We start from the raw sequence: 18,897 nt of genomic DNA on the forward strand, positions 1-18,897 counted from the left end.
AGTGTTGAAAGTGTCCAGTTGACTTTTCTGTTTTCTTTTACTGTGATGTTCATATGCACTAAAGGTTCATTAAAGCTGATTCTAATGAATTATTCACTTATTGAGGATTAAACTGATTGAATTCTTTGTATTTTTATGGCTCCATCTTGTATGCATTTGCTTTTATTCTCTTTAAATCAAAACATTCCAATCTGATTTTACAGGAATAATAAAATTAGGGACTTTACATTGATGGTTTTCATAAAATGTGTGTTTTTTGTGTTAGACGTAAAGCTACTAGGCAGCTACCATAAAAGATGCACTGCTTGTTGGACAAATTTGATGCCCAAAGCTTATCCTGTTCTATTCTATTCTATTCTATTCTATTCTATTCTATTCTATTCTATTCTATTCTATTCTATTCTATTCTATTCTAGTCTAGTCTAGTCTAGTCTAGTCTAGTCTCCCATTTTTAGTCCTAAATTTCTCATATTACAGCATTTTCTTGATATGTTGCATCTGAGTATGAGGAATGGATAGAGATTTCTGTTATAACTGTGAACTGAATATGAAAAGAACGTAAGATCCACAGATCAGTGTAGTATTATGTCTTGTTCATATTTTTGCATCATGAGTTTGTGGGACTGACCTCGTCCGATGACCTGGTTGAGGTGAAGCAGCAGCTGTTCCCTGGCGATCACCACGTGCTGCACCTCGGTCAGCAGGTCTGGGTGGAGGCAGGATGGGTCGATGTGGACCGGTGCCATAAGCAGCGGGGACACCAGCTCCCCCTCCATTCCCAGCCCCATCCTGCCTCCCAGCGCCCCCAGCCTTGGGGACAGCAGTTCACTGTTCCCCCCGTAGATGTGAGGAGTGGCTCGGCACGTCTCGGGCCGATCGACGCCCTGATCTGGACGAGCAGAGGGAGACAGACAGGGTTAAAGGTCAGCGACTGCTCCGGGGGTTGAGGTGTGTTACATGATCAGAGAAATGGACCTTGAAAGGCAGAGAGGAACCTGACACCAGTCTGGAAAAACAGCTTCCAGTTCCTACTTTGAAGATGTTTGGGGAAGGAAAGAGGATGTATATAAAGAAACAAACATGCAAGTGAAGGTTTTTCTCAAACAAACAGAAATCTACAACATGTATTCATAAAAAGTATCAGCAGGTAGTTGTCACATACTATAGATTCTACTGGAAAAGGATTATTTATTATGTTTATTTTTTTATCAAGTAGAATAAACCCTGAAATCCTCTAAATACAGACTGATTTGCATCTTACTTTTGTCCTCTTCATCCTGTGTGATATTAGTTTGGAGAGAAATGTGTATCCTTTCCCAAAAGATCTAATTTTATGGGATGATGGCTGACTTTTCCTTGAATAATCAAATGTAGAATTATGAGATTATTACCTCCGCCAAGGAACGGCGGAGGTTATGCTTTTATTGGGGTTTGTTTGTCTGTCTGTTAGCAAGATAATGCAAAAAGTTATGGATGGATTTGGATGAAATTTTCAGGAAATGTTGATACTGGCACAAGGAACAAATGATTAAATTTAGTTGGTGATTGAGAGAGAGGGGCAGATTTTGATAAAATTTTCAGGAAATGTTGATACTGGGACACGGGACAAAGAATTAAATTTTGGGGGTGATCTGGGGGGGGTGATCTGCCTTAGCGGGGGTCTGAGCTCTTCCAGTACTTTTTTAGCTATGCATAAAACCTCCTAATCATCAGAACACATATCGATCATCCTCACATGACCTTGAATCTATTGAAAAAAAACAGAAGTTATTTTTTCATAAAAACTGGAATACAGAATAGTAGAAACTTTCTTCTTTCTAGGGTAAAGACACCATTTCCCCAATAGATTTCATGTTATATGACTAAATCTGCTGAATGGTGTTTTTTCCCATGTAATTTTTTTCTAATTAAATTATTTATTCCCAACATTGCAATTATTTCTCAGAAATGTGTTTTCTCAGAATTATATCTAGTAATTCCGGAAAAAATTCCATAATTATGATAATAGCTAAGCTTAATTAGTTAGATCATAGTTACTTTTCAATGAATATATATTTAAAAAATTGCAGATTTTTGTATAAAAATACAAACCAAAACAAAACAAAAAAAATAATAACATGCCTGCACTTGATACCCACGACCTTCAGTCCACACCAAAATTTTTGCACATACGGATGGACAAACGGACGGATGATAAACTCATGTCAATACCCTGGGTCGAGGGTAAAAAAAGCACTTAAATCCAATTAGATATCTAGGTCTCTGTTGATTGGAGGTCAGTGTTTCTTCTAGTGTATATTAATATTTTTAGGCAAATGTTTGCATTTTCTCAGCTGCTACCATGTCCTGTGACACATCCATAAATAAAACACACCTCTTTTTTTTTTTTATCTTTGTTTTAATACAATTTTAGTTCTTCTATTGAATCTATTTTATGGATAAATTACTAGACTCCATCATTTGTCTTTCAGTCTTTTCCTCTAATCCCCAGATCCTGAGCTTGTAATTACAAGATCAAGTGTCATAATTACAACATATTTTTCTCATAATTACAACTTAACATCGACAGCTTTATTTCTTTTCTGAATGCAGCATGCTTAAATAAAAATCAGATCACAGGGGTCTGGAACAGCTAAAATGTGGAGTTAAGGCTTCTGTCCATCATACTTAGGTTTATAATACAGAGAGCCCCTGTCATTCCCTCAGGATCTGCAATTACAACCTAAACCACATGTGACTGTAAAGATTTTAGCAAAGATTTGGGAGATTGCCATCCTGTGTCTCAGATTTTCTAGTAGCTATATAATCATGTTGGATCAAAGTTCACTGAATTATAACAATAACCATAGTGAAAAACATTATTTTTCCTTGATTCTTAGGGAAACAAAGCCACTGAGCAAGACAATTTAGTGATGCAGCAGCAATGTTCTTAATAACGTTAAAGAGTTGTAATTAATTTCCTCTGACTGATTGCAAAATTCATCCTGAAACTGAAAAAAGGCTGTGCGTGATCAAATATAGAAGGCAACAGGTCTTAAAAAAGATTTTGAATTTTTTTCAAAACACAATTCTCTGAGAAATCCACCAAAAAAGTATAAAGTGTAAGAGGCTCTAATTTGAGGGGAAAACTGAATCTATCAGTTTCAGTCCTGGCTGATAGTGTAGTCAGTGATAGAGGAAAAACTGGTCCTTTACTAGAACTATTAGTAGTACTAATACACACTGTGAAAGTACTTCACTGCAAATGCAGTGTTATTAGCAATATGTAGTCAATGTGTGAAGTGTCAGCGTTTTCACACTGTAGAATTTTGGTATTATAATTTTACTATTTTACTTTTATATCTGATGTTTTTGATTCATGTTCCTCCTGTGCATTTAAGGTCAAGCACTTGACCGGTTTTATAAACCAATGGTATTTTAAACCACAGAAAAACCTCATATAAGATCATAATCTTGCCTGTAAGAACCATGTATTTCTGAAACGTCAACTTTTCACTAGGTCTCTGCTCTCTGTGATGTCTGACTCGCCTGTGCCAGTCATTTACTATGTGGGCATGTATAAAATGTTTCAGTGAGTAAATAGAAAAGTTATTATATCATAAAGAAGTTCCTTTTTCAGAAAAAATATTGTGTATTGAACAAGATAAGTAAACGCACACAGTGCAACAAAGACTGAATACTGTCTTCATAAATGTTCACTATGGAGAGTCCAAATGAGACTAAGAACCTAAGACACTCTGCTTTACCTGTCTTTTCAAAGCAAATGGAGTGGATTAGCAGCTCAAAACAATAGATATTTTTAGCTGCGGACAGTAAGGTTAGTCTTTGAGGGTTAATGAGTTTATTTTACTTAAGATGGATGAGAATATGAGTGACACGGTGGTGCAGTGGTTAGCACTCATGCCTCACAGAAAGAAGGTCCTGGGTTTGATTCCAACACCAGTCGATGCACGTTCTCCCTGTGTTTGTGTGGTTTCTTTCTGGGTACTCTGGCTTCCTCCCACCATCCAAAGACATGCACTGATAGGTTAATTGGTTAATTTAAATTGCCCATAAGTGTGAATGTGAGAGTGATTGTTTGCCTCTATATGTCAGCCCTGTGATGAACTGGCGACTCATACAGGGTGTACTCCACCTTCGCCCATAAGTAACTGGGATAGGCTCCTGTGACCCTAGTGAAGATAAAGCGGGTTCAGAAAATGAACGAAGGAATGGATGAGAATATGAAACTCAACCCATAAAAGAAACTTCCTACATTTCATCAAATATTTTCAACCTCAGCACATTTAGAGGTATGTGGTTTTCACTGAACAGTAAGAAGATGAAAAAATAAATGGAACTAAAGCTGTCAGACAGTTGGAGTTGAGGTAAGAGTACAATATGCCTGTGAGATGTAGTGGAGTAGAAGTGTAAAGCTGCAGAAAGTACTTGAGTAAAAGTACTTTCCACAACTGAGTTCAGCTGATCCAGAAACATCTCCCGAAGGCCCTTGTGTTAGTTTACATCATGTCTGCATGCACTGCTCACACAGCATTCAGCCCCACTATGAGGGAAGCAGGTAGATGGAGGGAGGGGGGAAGAAGGAAAGTGGCGGGGCTCAACTGTTTGACGTACCCTCCAGAAGGGTTGTTCTATAGTCCACAGACTCGTGGGAGACCATTTCGTTAGTGGGACTGACGCTCCTCGCATTAGCCAGCCTGTCCAGATGTTGGATGTGACCCCGGCCATCATACCACACCTCAGACAGATCTAGAGACAGAGATGGAGGCAAAGTGGGGGGAGACCGGGATAGAGGGGGAGGGTCAAGGGGTAAAATATGGAAACAGAAATAGGATAGAGGTGATAGAAAGAGGGAGGGACATGGCAGAGGATAGAAAATGATTGAATGAGGGGGAGAGAGGAGAGAATTACTCAGAAAGGCCAAGCGTTTCACCACGGCACCCCAGACTTGCTTACCGTGAACCAACCTGACCCAGCGGACACACATGCAAATGGATGATGAAGCACCATGTGAACTTCATTAGCAAGTATGTAGACATGTAAACACACATCATTTCAATATGTAACAGTTTCAGTATGTAAGATTTAACTGAGATGTCTCAGTTACATCCATGATAACAGCCTGTACTTTGTCCTAATCCTAATGCTTGTTCCTACGTTTTTCAGTGCCTGTGTTCTAGTCCTTTACACAGTGGTAACACTGTAGACACTAGATACTGCTAATTTAAAAATGGAGTTAGCTAGGGATCAATGCCAACTTTATATAAGCCCACAAATACATGTGAATCACACATATTGAACTTTTAATTCAGAATTTGTGGCAGTCTTAGGCTGGTTTGTGAATTACAAATTACCATATATAATTTAGCTATAACATAATAACACATGTCACTTCACATCATGTTTTCTCCTCTATTTGTTACAAAAGTAAATAATCTTTAACACTGTTGTTCCTCAATTAGTCCCTCAGTCTTTCAGCTGCAGAAGGTAGCAGGTCTTTATTGCAAGCAGAATAATTTCTAATTCTCTTTTGCACCTCATACCACTTGAATCTCAATCTTGCAGCAAGTCCTTATTCTAAAATGATAGAAAGTATGCAGAAAAATTTATCACACTACCACGAGAAGAGATCCAAAATCCCATGATATGTGCTCACATACAATATCGGTGCTAGCGTTCAAATTTAAATGCACATAATGGTAAAGCCTCAGTCACAAAGCTTCTTATGAACGATGGGTTCGTATGAATCTCCTGGTTCATATGAGATCTAGAGTTCTTAGACATTCATGGAGGGAGCAGTAGTTTCTTATGGCCTTCTTATGAAGCCAGTAAGGCTGCCGTTCAAAACACAAGAGCAAGTTGAGGCATCTGTGAGAAAATGATGTGATTTTGTGTCGTACAAAGACCGTACAGTTGTCACGGTTTTGTCGTAAGGTGGCCGTACAGCACCCCTATGTGCAACTCATGGCACTCCCAAGTCAATGGCAGGAAGATTTTATGCTTTTTCAGAATATTTAGATTGGTATAAAACAGTGGCCGTGTACTAAAAGTCCTGTGTCATTAAAATCATATTCAAGATGGCAATAATGCCCACAAGACTGAAACTTGTACAGCTGCAACATGAAGAATAGGAAGATCAAGCAGTTGTGGCCGCTGTTTCTGTCCGGCAGCAGCAGAAGAAGAAGGACATTCTAAAATGCTGAATGTAAAAAAGCTTAATGTTTAGTTTAATGCCCCAGAACAGTGATAAATCATCACCAAAGTTCGTGTGGACATCTCTATTCAGTCCAATCCAATCCAATCCAATTTTATTTGTAGAGCCCAATATCACAACAAGTTTGCCTCATAGGGCTTTACAGAAATTGCTGAATAAGAAAATAAACAACAGTAAGAAAAACAGTCATGTCCACTTTCACCTCTGCAAAAATCAAAACAAAAACCTCAGAATTATGGATACTGTCCACGTTAAGCCTTTTCCTCTCCATAGGCACAAAAAAATGTAACAGAATTTAATCTTAGATGATTGTTTTATCAATCATTCATTCATTCATTTTCTGAACCTCTTCAACCTCGAGATGGTTGTGGGGCTGCTGGAGCCTATCCCAGCATTACAGATGTCCACATATAATTTGGTGATGATTGATGCTCTTTTCAGACATTAAGCTGCATTAAGCTTTTTTACATTAAGCGTTTTAGAATGTGAATGTACATTTTATGTGTTTGGGATTGTGCGCTGTCCCTGGTGCTGAATCACAATACTGCGGGAAAATTGACCTGCACTGTTAGAAATTAGGAGTCATAATAAGACATCATACACAAGAATAATAGAGGAAACTGAACATTAAAACACTAACTGTCTGTCGCCGAGTGTCTAACCCTAACTGCACATCCATCACCCTGATCCTTGTCACCCTGTGGACTGTGCATTATCTCCCTCCAGGTTTTGTGTTGTTTCTTCATGTTTATTTCATTAATTTATTACTTTCCCTTCAGTACTGTGCGTTTGAGTCCAGTCATTCACTCCGTCTTGAAAATTTGGATACGACCCCCTCTAAGAACACCACAAATGCTGCATTAATGATGCAGTACTGCCTATAGGAACACCTTACGTCCACCGTAAGAAAGCTGTGCGAATTGCTGTCTGTACATCCATTCCTGTGAACGCCGTAAGGGCCCCCTAATAACAACATAATGTGTTCTTGTGATCTACTTGCAGCCAGCACAGGTACATGGGGTTCTGGAAAGGCATCCTGATCCACAAACTTTGTGCGTTGTTCTAGGTTGTTCCTCAGGCATTCGTTAGGAACACGCCATTCTTATAAGTCCGCCTTGAGAAGGTCAAACAAAATGCTCCATATATCGTTTACACAATGTTCATAGCCGTTTGTAATGACATTTGTGACTGAGGCATAAGCAGCCGATCTCACCTCTACCTGCATCTTTATTATACCGACGAATTGTGCCAATATGTGTCTGTTGGTGCTACAACTGCCTTGCATTATCAGATATTAATTCTGGATACAGTTATAGTTACCTGGAAATAGTATGCATTTCACATACATTCGGGTTCATACCAAGCATAAAAAAACTCACCTACTGTGTTAGCCTACTAATTACTTTATTAGCATGAAATTTCAGACATCACCAGAATATGAAGATTAAATGGTAAGCCTTACAAAAACATTACAAACAGGACATGAACGCTGGTCTTTAGACTTCTAATTTTTATATCTGCAAGGGTTTTTATTTTGTAGTTTCTATTTCACAAATATATTAGACCAGCCTTGCTCAGTATTGTCACTTTTCTTACAGCATTTTTCACACAACCACAGGCTGAATCAGGCTGACTATGTAAGTACTGCTTGTTTTAACTCCCTTAAGTAAATGACCAGAATTGGTTTTCTAGTGAGACTGACTGAACCCTTTTATTTGAGGAAATACAGTAGACTTCAAAATTCAGATTCAGCTGTAGACCAATTTAGATCATCCTTCAGTACACAAATCTTTTCCTGTTCATGTATGAGGACTCTTAAATGTTTACCAGCCGACCCCCACCCAGGGCTAAAGCTAAACTTCAGGCTGTCGGGGCCCTCTGAGCAGTGACCTACGACCCCCTCCAGACCCAGTGTGCACTTACCGTCAATGTGTTTATTCCTCCTCCACATGAGCAGTGTTGCCAGCAGCAACAGCAGCAGACTGACGCACACGCAGCCCACAATCAGGCCTGTATAGTCCTGTTCCTGAGCCAGGGTCACCTTCCCCAGGTGTCTGATGGAGTCCGCCTGACGCCACTGAGATACCAGGAGAACATTGAGGCAAATGTTAAGGGAGCTTGTCATCTGCAGGGTAAAAGGTCGAGTACAGCAATAACACTGGAAACCTTTGTGTAAGATGTACAAATCAAAGAACCTGACATGAGATAATATACAGGATAAAACACTCATTATTCACATCATGGACTGAGTTTTGTTATTACTACTTTATTTAGCAGAACCTGCTTTAAACTTTATAGAAACTGTCAGCACCTTCAGGTCCAGGACTGATTACTTTATAAAATGATGTTAGTTTAATCTACAGCAATACACTACAAAAAGAGGCTTGCTTTCAGCTCTGCGGATTCTCATGTGTTTTATTTATGTTTCTTTTGGGATTTTGGTGTAATTAAAGTTTCAATTTTACAACTTTGCTTTGTCTGAGAACTTAATCACATTACCACATTTTTCCCTACAACATTACATCAATTTAAAAAAACATCTGAAAAGTGTCTCCTACATTTTTCTTTGATTGTACCTCAACTTTAAAGTATAACATATGTTCTATTGATAATTGCATGTAGCTTTTATGATTGAGGTATTGGAAAAACCATTTCTGTCTTCTAACCCTATCAGCCTCATCCAAACTTATCATCTTACTGTACTAAACTAACCTAAATTAAACTAAACTAAACTAAACTAAACTAAACTAAAGTAAACTAAACTAAAGTAAACTAAAACACTAGTACAATTTTTTTTTTTATTGTAAATTCGGTCAGAATCTCAGAGAATGTTGAAATCCACATTCTTTTTTTGTATACAACGTTTATGCTACTCAGGAAATGTGTTACTTAACATAAAAAAAACTGTTTAAATAAAACACAATTCAAGTGACATCTTTTTTTTTATAACAAATAGCTGGATCTTGTCTAGAAAATTTAGTTTAGTTGGAAATTATTTACATTCAAGCCTTATTTCTCAGAAACAGATTTGTACGATATGAAGCTTTCTCTAATTTATACAATATTTTGGGTTTATTTAAATTTCACCTGTCTAAGATTGGCATCCTTAACCCATCCACACAATGTATGACTTTTCAACTGATGCCAGACAAATTTTCACGATTTGAATAACATCATTAAAGTTTTGATGGGGTTGAGGCTCTGTGGTCTGGATCATTTGGTTTGAGGTGATTCATAAAAGTAAGTCTGAGTTGGTCTTAATAAAATGAAGACTTTTGTCTTTTTTGAGTTTTTCAGAATGTGATGTGTTGTTTTAGCCTATATAATAAATGTGTGACTGTATCCGATGGAATGAAGTATTTGTACTGTACATACAGACTTAATAAATGTCGTGCATGGCACATTCCGTGAACACAAAAGGATCTGAATGGAATGAAACTGGCCTTTAGACACAGGGGTATGCGATAACAGACACATGGTGGGTTGCCCCTGTCTGGGGACAGATTACATCAGTGATATTGCCTCTGCCATTATTAGGTTTGGTGGAAATGAGATTTCTCCTGATGCAGATGAGATGGAGGTTGTTCATGTGTGCATCTGTTTGTGGAGCTCAGAGATATGGACTGACCCTCCCCAGAGATATGAGCTTTTTCTCTGAAGGCCACTTCACAAGATGACAGTGATGAGGCTGATAGTCTGAGAGCAACCGCTGGGTTTTATCTTTAGGGAGGACATTAGATGTCTGAAGCTCAGCACCCAATATTAGCTTATATCGCCAAGGTTTATCAGGCCCCTTATGAACTCTGATGATTGGACAGCTGCTTGTTGAACACAAAATGTGAGCTACATTATCATTAAAAAGCAGAATCATGCTATCTCCCATTCTTTACAAAAGTCTTCTACAAACTTTTCTAATAAGCATTTGTAACTGCAGTTGTAGTTACTTGAGCATGGTGGAATGGTGGAATTTTTTTTTAAATCATAACTATACTATACTATACTATACTATACTATACTATACTATACTATACGTATGGTAACTACATTGCTATCTTTAACCATTTCCATGTTATAAGCCATCAAAATATGAATCATTATATGTAAAGGCAAATGTTTAACACTTCAAAATACAAAGTTCCTTCACAACAGCTCATGGCCGGCAAAATAAAAACAAGCGTGTCCATTCACTGTTATTTATCAAACTCCTTGGGTTTTACTGGTGAATCAATATTGTAGAAGATGACAGTGTTTCCACGTTCACGACAGAACCTCTGGACATCCAAATGGGTTGCATCTGATGACCATGACAAGCTGAGAGACTGCATTTTACCAGAATTATTAATATGTATTGATAGGATTAGTGGTTCAACAGTTATTAAAGTAGTGTATGACTTTCATCACAAATGTTATCTCAAATTTGTAAAACCAGAGTGATAGCCTAATTATCACTAATCCATATTAGTCTTACGCACATGAATCACTTCCTTCACAGTGTACAACTTTGAAGATGACTCCATCATAAACACAGTCCTCTTGTTCACATAACAAACCAAAATGTCACTTGGGCCTTTTCAGAAGTTTTGTTGCAAAGTGCATTGTGGGCATAAATTCAACCAATAGTTTGGCTGTTAAAGTGCCAGCCAGCCAGCCAGCCAACCAACCAACCAACCAAACCAAAAACAACACCCCTTGCCTCCCCTTCGGGGGGCAGGGTAATAAAGGAGGTTATGCTGGTACCTTCAAACAGATCACAGGAGTGAATCTAGGCCTGTTTGTTTCTGTTTAAACTGTTTTATCATTGTGTGATTATGTTTCCTTTAATGCTTTACATTCACCAATATATGCTGTATTTAAGTGACATGACAGCTGGACGCCAAGCCTTTTCATTCAACACACGGTGCAATAAATGCTGCTTCGGGATGGTTTTTATAAGGGCCTACATTAAACCTAGAGAGGTACTGAAGTTTCCTGTAAGTGATCTGGAACGCTGGAGGAATGTGGTGTTTTCCATGAACTTCCCAGACTGCAGAATAAAGAGGACTTATAAGTGTTCATACAGTGAGGGGTCTGGTTTTACTTTGTATTCCATCACTTATCATTTGTCATTATTATTATTATTATGTAAAAATAAAATAAATGGAAAGTTGTTAAATAAACTGAGTAAAATATGAGAAAGTAAGATGTAATTAATGTATGATTAATTAGCATTCATTGAGCATATTAAAAGCATATTAAGTGTCTTTATCAGCCTCTGCTGTATTTGTATATGCCCGTTTCAGAGCTAAAGGGGTAGAGTTTTTTCCTGTTGAAACTATTCTGATTTGTTGTTAAAACTCGCTCTGCTCCACTGGTTTTGCTGCATTGGTTGAAGTGCCAGTTGCACAAGCAGTTCTGGAAGTTTGCTGGGTGCTGTAGACCTGCACAATGCCTTAAAATAGTGAATTCATTGTTTATTAGAGCAAACAAACACTCAGTACACTGCATGAACATGAACACGTTTTCTCAGCACATACATCTCTTTCTCTCTGAAGATAATCTAGGAACAAAAATTAGACATAATATTACAAATACCATGCATGGAAATTATATCACTATGATAATTCTTTTTTTGTGTGAAATGGGGTTAAGGAAAATGTAAATAAGAACTGTTAATAATATAATTTCTTAACTTGGGCTTCCAACATGCAAATAAAATGAAAATACACATTACACACTCTGAAATGATATAAAAAACACTTCACACTGTCACAGGGTCTGAAACCAGAACAACACGTCTATTGAATGAAGATGTATGTACATATAGAGGGTGTGGATTGCACACAAATGAGTGTCTTCATAAACAAACAAGATCTTAATACAATTTAGTCTTTGTGGACCAGCTGCTGCACACAGACAGGTTTGTGTTTGTGTCTTTGAGGTCATGAAACTCAAACTAAAGTTGATTTTAAACTTGACTTGAGAAATCATCACACATTTCCAGCTTGAGTTGGATTTTGCAATGAATTATTAAGTAAGAAACTAAGCAATAACTCACTTTCACTGGCATCCTTCTGAGTTCACTTCATTTTTGACTTGATGAGACTTTTCCCCATACCAAACAATAAAAAAATACTACATTTTGTTTTTCTTCTAGTGCAACAGCTCTTAAGGTATGCCATGGTCAATGATAAATATGCAAAATGAAGATCAAAGATGAGGAAATAACTCCCAACTATGTTCAAAATTTGAGGCTGAGAGTAAACTGTGGTGTTACTTGTTCTGCTATTGCTTAAACAATTAGTTAACATTAACACTACAACTATGAAACTAGTCACTGTATTTCTTTTGGTGTTTGCAGTACTTTTTTACTATTTCGATGTTAGAGTTATTTTGTCAAAGCACTATTAATACACAACAAGTTACACTTGGTCAGTTTGGTTCAAAAGGTTTTCTGAAAAAGGTTTGAAAAAAACAAAAAAAAAACAACAAAAAAACAAAACAAAAATGAAAAAAAAAGCACATTAATATTTAACCTCAACCTCTTTCCCCCACAATTCTGTATATTTACTGTCTTGAAAAGTGAAGTCCATGTGTTAAAACTATACAATCATCGAGTTTCCTAATTTTCTGTTTAGTTAAATACTGAAATTGCGAAGTTTTGAAAAAGTTTGTTTGCAAACTAAATTTCTACATACAAGTTTATAATTTTCTTTTTTTAAATTAACAATTTTACCTGCACTTATCAGTAGAATATGACACTATACCAGAGGTTACAGCTGCTCAGTTTGGTTTGAGATGTTGGCTGAAATAGCTGATATTTATACATATTTAACTAGATTTACATACAAGTATCAATCATTTGATGATACTGATTTTCATGTTTTCTGCCTATTTTGTTTTACCTTTACATATAGGATGGGACTAAAGTGCACCATGACTTGTTAGGGACTTGGACTTGACTGCACAGCACAGACTTGATGATCAGCACTGACTTTGTCTCACCTGTGATTTACCTGTGCATGAATCTGCCTACACTGTGTCTATATGTGGAAATATGTAATTACATGTGTGTCTGCATCTGGATCTACAGGGGCTGGACAAAATAATGGAAACACCTAACATTGTGGCATCATAGAAGGTGTTTCCATTATTTTGTCCAACCCCTGTATATTTATGTGAGTCAAAACAATGAGGACTGATTAGTTTTTGTCCCAACGTGAATATAACTGTGCAAATGTGTGTCTTTTTGTGTTGTGGGTTGTGGGTTGTGCATCTCACCTCCACCTGCAGCTCCTTGGCGGTGGTGGTCTGCAACTCGGTGGGAACAGTGCACTCCAAAGTGTTTCCAATCAGGATCAGACTTTCACAGCTGTGGTTGGACACAGTGAGAACCTGGCACTTCATCGCCTCCCTGTCCATTCGGTCACCCTGAGATAAAGGAGGACGGACGGAATCAGAAGAAGAAGAAAGCAGAACCGTAGAGAGTATGAAGTGATGAATTAGGGGTGGATAGAGGGCAAAGAACTTATTTTACTTCATCAACTGCAAATTCTGCATCACAATAAAAAAAGACTAAGCAAGTTCCAGAGTGACTGGCACATAACCCTCATGCCTAGTACAAGTCTGTGGGGGCAGTGTTATGATCTGGGGTTTGAGTAGGCTGGGTCTCGGTTATGTTATGTGACATGGAAATAAATGATGTGACATTGCATAAGCTAACTGAAACAATTCCATGGGGAATGCTAGTCAAAGTCAAAGGCTAAACGAGGCCAATTCTGGGACTTCTTTTTTGGGCCAAGCTATGCATAGCAGATTAAAAAAAAAACAAAAAAACATGTGGTGACGGACAGTCAATAATCCACAATGAGGATCATGAACTCATGACGTATAGGTCTGAGTGTACAGAATACTGCAGCATAAAACTTTCCAAACTGATGAAATGTAAAGTTGCTTAATGCAGTGTTGATGCACTATGTTTTGACAAAGCCGAATCCAGCTATGTGTCAGTAGTTTGGACATACTTCCTCATCATATCTAGCATAAATAGTGGAAACCATAGACCTCCAGGCAGATTTAGTATTTTAATCATAACAACAAACATGTTAAAGACACAGGAAAACACAGTTGTTCTGTAAATTTCAGATTTCAGAATTTGGGGATGTGACTTCATAACAATAAAACAGAGGAATAACTGGATGAAAACATGTCTGAGAAGATGGAATCGCTGAGTTGGAAATAATGTTTTCTTGTTCATGCTACTGCTATGAATGATTGCTCTCACCGGCTGTTACAGGTTTATGCTTGACAGTAAAACTGAGATCAAATCTGCATTGCAGAAATTGGCAAATTTCATGTTTTGACATTTTGAGCTGCACTGTTGGTAGTAGTAGAGAGTTAAAGAGCTGTCACACAGACTGAGCCTCCAGAGAAAATCAGAGGAAAACTTGTTATAGGTTGATTGTAATCCAACTATATTTTATGAGGTGAGAAAACACTGATTCTGAGATTTTGACCATATCTACTCATACAACAGGATTATTTGGGCACATAATTGGTTCAAACCACACTTAAATCAGGAATCAGATCCTAAATCTTCTTCAAGTGGAGCAACTTTAGATTAAGCTGGTTTCCATTTTCAGTTTGTCGACAGAAGTGAACATTGACTCAACCAGTTGCAGTTGATATAAGTAAGACACATCCACTTCTCAACGGGATGAAAACAAACATCTCATTTGACTGGAAACTGAGTTAGCAAGTGTGAGAAGCAACAACACAACCTGATGTGCTTGGCTGTCTTTGCATTTGTTTCCACTTCAGACTCATTTTGTTTCTTTGTTATCTTCCTCTTCATCTTTCGCTGCTCTGGTTCAGTCTCCTATTCTCACACAAATGCACACACGACCCACAAACACACACTTGTCTTGAGTGCAGCAGAAAGCAATAAAGAGAATGATCACATTCCTTGCGTGACAGCTTGGGATTTTCCAATTTGACACAGAGAGGAGGCTGCACCTGTTGCTGCACTGACACACAGCCTACAAACACACCAACCCAAACCACTGATTCACTCATGTGTTCGCACTTAAATTATGAACAAAATATTTCATTTTATTTCTCCTCAGGAGTGACAAAAGTACGCATATGCCCAATATTCAAGTAGAAATACAGTTCTGAGTCAACTACTATACTCATAAAAATGCAACAGCATAAAAGTGCTGACTGCTAACTGTTGGAGAACGCTGGAGAAGCAGGTTGTGCCTGAAGAGTTGCAGGTTCACTTCCCTGAACAGGCAGAAAAACTGTGTTCCTGCACGAGCAGCTAGTGATAAGTCAAATGGAGAGGGTTAATTTCAGAGTGTGTTGCATGTCCACATGTATAAAATACTGACAAATAAAGATCCTTCTTAGCTTATATCTGCATTTATAAAATATTTTTTACAAACTGCCAGTAGCTTGGCTGATGTTCGTATTAAACCATTACTTTTTCGTGTTTGTGTAAACCTGGTGAACAAACAAACACCTGTTAGCTAGTTAGCTTGACCAAACCAAGCAATGGCTTGGTTTTCATGCTTTTCCTTCACCTACTTAGTCATTGAGAGGGTCATGGGGTTGCCAGAGCCCCATGTTTATATGAGACTTAATACTGGAAGGATTGTTTATATATCTATCAGTTCAGAAATATTTAGAAACAAAGAGAAATGAATTTGCATGAAGTTGACAGTAATGTGTTTTTTGGTTTAAACTTGATTCACATCTTGAGCTTTCTTCTCCCTTCTCCTTTTTGTTCGTGGAATATGCAAAAAGAGTTGCGCTGATATTTTTCAAAGAAAAAAAGCAAAAGTACTGTATGTCCTCAAGGGCTGGGGTTAATTTCAAGCTGTGTCAATAATAATAGCCAATACAGAGGTTGACACAAACAAATAAAAACTGGTTTTCAAGATTTGGATGCAGCAGCCAAGATTGCCTTTCTGCTTTCAGTGCATCATATTCGACATCTCAATCACACTGGAAAACAAGGAACATTATAAAACATCATGGATAATATGAGTGTGGTGACATTTTTATATGTTTCTCTTGAGTTCCTCATTCTAACTCAACACTGGCTGATTTCCACATGTTGCTTGAATATAGATGTTGAAGAAGAGAGCTATGTTTCCATTGTCACTGCTATTCAGAACTGTAGCAGATAACCTATGAGTTATTTGGTAGGATAATTCTAGATGATGAGAGCTGATGAGTAAAGCCAGATGTTAGTGGGTCTTCCTACCAGTGTGAAAGGAGAATAACTAACTTTTATTCAAAGCAAGTTACTTAAACTTTTATTTGAACGGACCTTTACTCAAGTAATTTCCTATCAAGTACAATTTATCTACAGTAATAACACTTTTACTTGAGTAAATGACTGTCAGCCTGACTGTACAAAGCTGTCACAGTAAAAACAGTCACTGTTGTGATGATAATTGGATGTGAGATGCTTCTCAGTCTCCCATGAAGTGATCGGCAGTGATAAGAGCTGAACCACAGGCCAAAGCAAACAATCTGATTCATTTATGTGCTGTGTAACTGTCAAATGCAGCGAACTAACCCTTTATTTGTGTGTTACTTTCAGCCATTTTGAAGTTAGAGTTATCAGATGGCGCTAAATGAGCCCAGCATTTGCCCTTTAGTGGAGGCCACTGCAGGGCTGGGTTATCAGATGGCACTGAATATGGCCTGTTTCGCTGCAATGCCTGGTCCCACCCCACCCCCTGGGTGAAAAGTGAGGGTTTGAATGAGCGGGGTGGATAAAGGGGGGATAGAGGTTGGGTTGGTGGTGGATTTAACATCAGGGCCAAGGTCATGTCTGGGAAAAGACTGAAAAAAGAAAAAATAAGAAAGGCCAGAATCCCCTGTGAGTGGCCGAGCACAGCTGCCACCATCCATCGAGCAGCAGTTAATAAAAAAACGAAAGAAAAAAACAGAAGAAATATGTATTTCATTGTGTTCCTAAAACAGGCTCTAGGGACCACAGTGGCCCTTTTGAAAAGCAGCATTAATATGTCAAGAGCTTTGACCTAGCAGCCAGAACAATACAAGTCAACACAGAGAGAATACATCCAGAGGTGAGGCACCACAAGGAGGGGTTGAGGAAACAATGGGAAACAGACTGCACTTCCTGTTTTTCTTCCAGTATTGTTTCCTTCCCGACTTGACCACGGATGCCCACATGTATGAATGTGTGACCAGCACAATATTATTCAGTAATTTCAATCACACCTACAACGAACGTGCATGAATGAGCTGAAACACAAAGTGCAGATATACAGCAGCATTATATGTTTGCAAGGTCGTTGATGAAATGTGTGCTCTTCTTCTGCATTCACAGGTGTGTTTCTATGTGTCTTTGTCTTCTTGCATTAAAAAACAAAAAAACAAAAAAACTTTTAAAACCACAAATATCCATCTGACTTGTTCAACTCAGAACCAATCATCATCTTTTATTGTGGAAAGTATCAGTACTGACTGACACAAACATGTTTAGAACAACTTATTTGATCATACTCCTCAGCTGAAAAAGTCATCTTCATAAATACCCATCAGCAACATTACAAAATCAAAAGATACATGTCTATAATTCATAACTGTTACTGGGATCAGCTAATCTGTAGTACAGTACATCCAACAAAACTTCATCAAAGGCTTCCTTTGTGCAGCTTCACATTTAAGTGAATAAAACCCAAACCCTCAAATTATTCTCTCATTTTAATGGAGCTACCAGTACAAAAGGTTGAGACGTTTTCTTACCTTCAACTCCACGATGCTCTTGTTGTCTTTGGAGGTGAGTTTGGGGTCCTGGAACAGGGGGTCCTCTACATAGATCAGGTCCCACTGATCCGTGGAATAACCATCCAGGACGAACGCCACCTTGGTGACCACCGGAGGCTGGAGTGCCAGTTTGGCCAGAGATGGTGTGGTGCACTGGATGGATGTGCGGTTCTCACCATAAACACAGCTCTGGACCGAAGCAAAGACATGAAAACAAATATGTGAGGAAAAATAATAAGTACTTGTAAAATGTGCATCCACACTCCTTGTTTTGTGTTTGTAGTCTGTTTGGAACACTTTCATTATGAAGGCAGGTGTTTACAGCCCTCATAAGGAAATGATGTTGGCACATATTTCAATGTGCAGGGAATGTATGCGGAACCACGGCTATTAAAGCACAACTGAAGGAAGCACAATCAGTCATACAACCTGCAAAGTCATAAAACTGGATGAAAATAACATTATTTAATTCTGCTACGCGCATCAATGAAGCATTGTGTTTGCTGCCCTCTGACTAACAATGCCTGTCTTCAACAATATCGTGTCATATAGAGGGATGAGAATCGAGGACCAGTTCCAGTTGAGAACTGGTTCCAAATTGTCCTGTTCCATCTGAATCTTATGTCTCAGAGCTGATCAGTTCCTTTTATGGATGTCTGCATGTTTTTTTGCTAAAACAATGACGCCAAACTCATGCCTGCATGCTGCTGGAGGCTGTCAGCAACTATTAGGCAGGATGAAGAAGAGGAAATGGTTCAAAGAAGTGGCTTCATTTAATGAAGAAAGATGACAACAATTATCTTTTCTAGTAATGCCTACCATACAGGAGAAGACCAGAGTCAGACCTCCACTCATGTACAGACAATGGGGCTCATGCAAGAACATTGGTATATTCGCAT

The 18,897-nt window shown here is 38.2% G+C and overlaps 1 protein-coding gene across 2 annotated transcripts in view; it reads right to left on the bottom strand.

Moving 5' to 3' along the window:
- Positions 1 to 18,897, bottom strand: part of met (MET proto-oncogene, receptor tyrosine kinase) — a 123,743-nt gene that overhangs the window by 18,585 nt on the left and 86,261 nt on the right. The window contains exons 11-15 of one of the 2 annotated variants that reach the window (XM_030137374.1): positions 17,978 to 18,187; positions 13,472 to 13,621; positions 8,138 to 8,291; positions 4,615 to 4,749; positions 629 to 889 (exon numbers count right to left, since the gene is read on the bottom strand). In XM_030137374.1, coding sequence (XP_029993234.1) covers positions 629 to 889; positions 4,615 to 4,749; positions 8,138 to 8,291; positions 13,472 to 13,621; positions 17,978 to 18,187 — 910 coding nt within the window. The remainder of the gene's footprint in view (positions 1 to 628; positions 890 to 4,614; positions 4,750 to 8,137; positions 8,292 to 13,471; positions 13,622 to 17,977; positions 18,188 to 18,897) is intronic. The other variant, XM_030137375.1, reaches the window with a different exon arrangement.

Source organism: Sphaeramia orbicularis, chromosome 6 (genome assembly GCF_902148855.1).
Source record: "Sphaeramia orbicularis chromosome 6, fSphaOr1.1, whole genome shotgun sequence".
In the NCBI taxonomy this organism is placed as follows: domain Eukaryota; kingdom Metazoa; phylum Chordata; class Actinopteri; order Kurtiformes; family Apogonidae; genus Sphaeramia; species Sphaeramia orbicularis.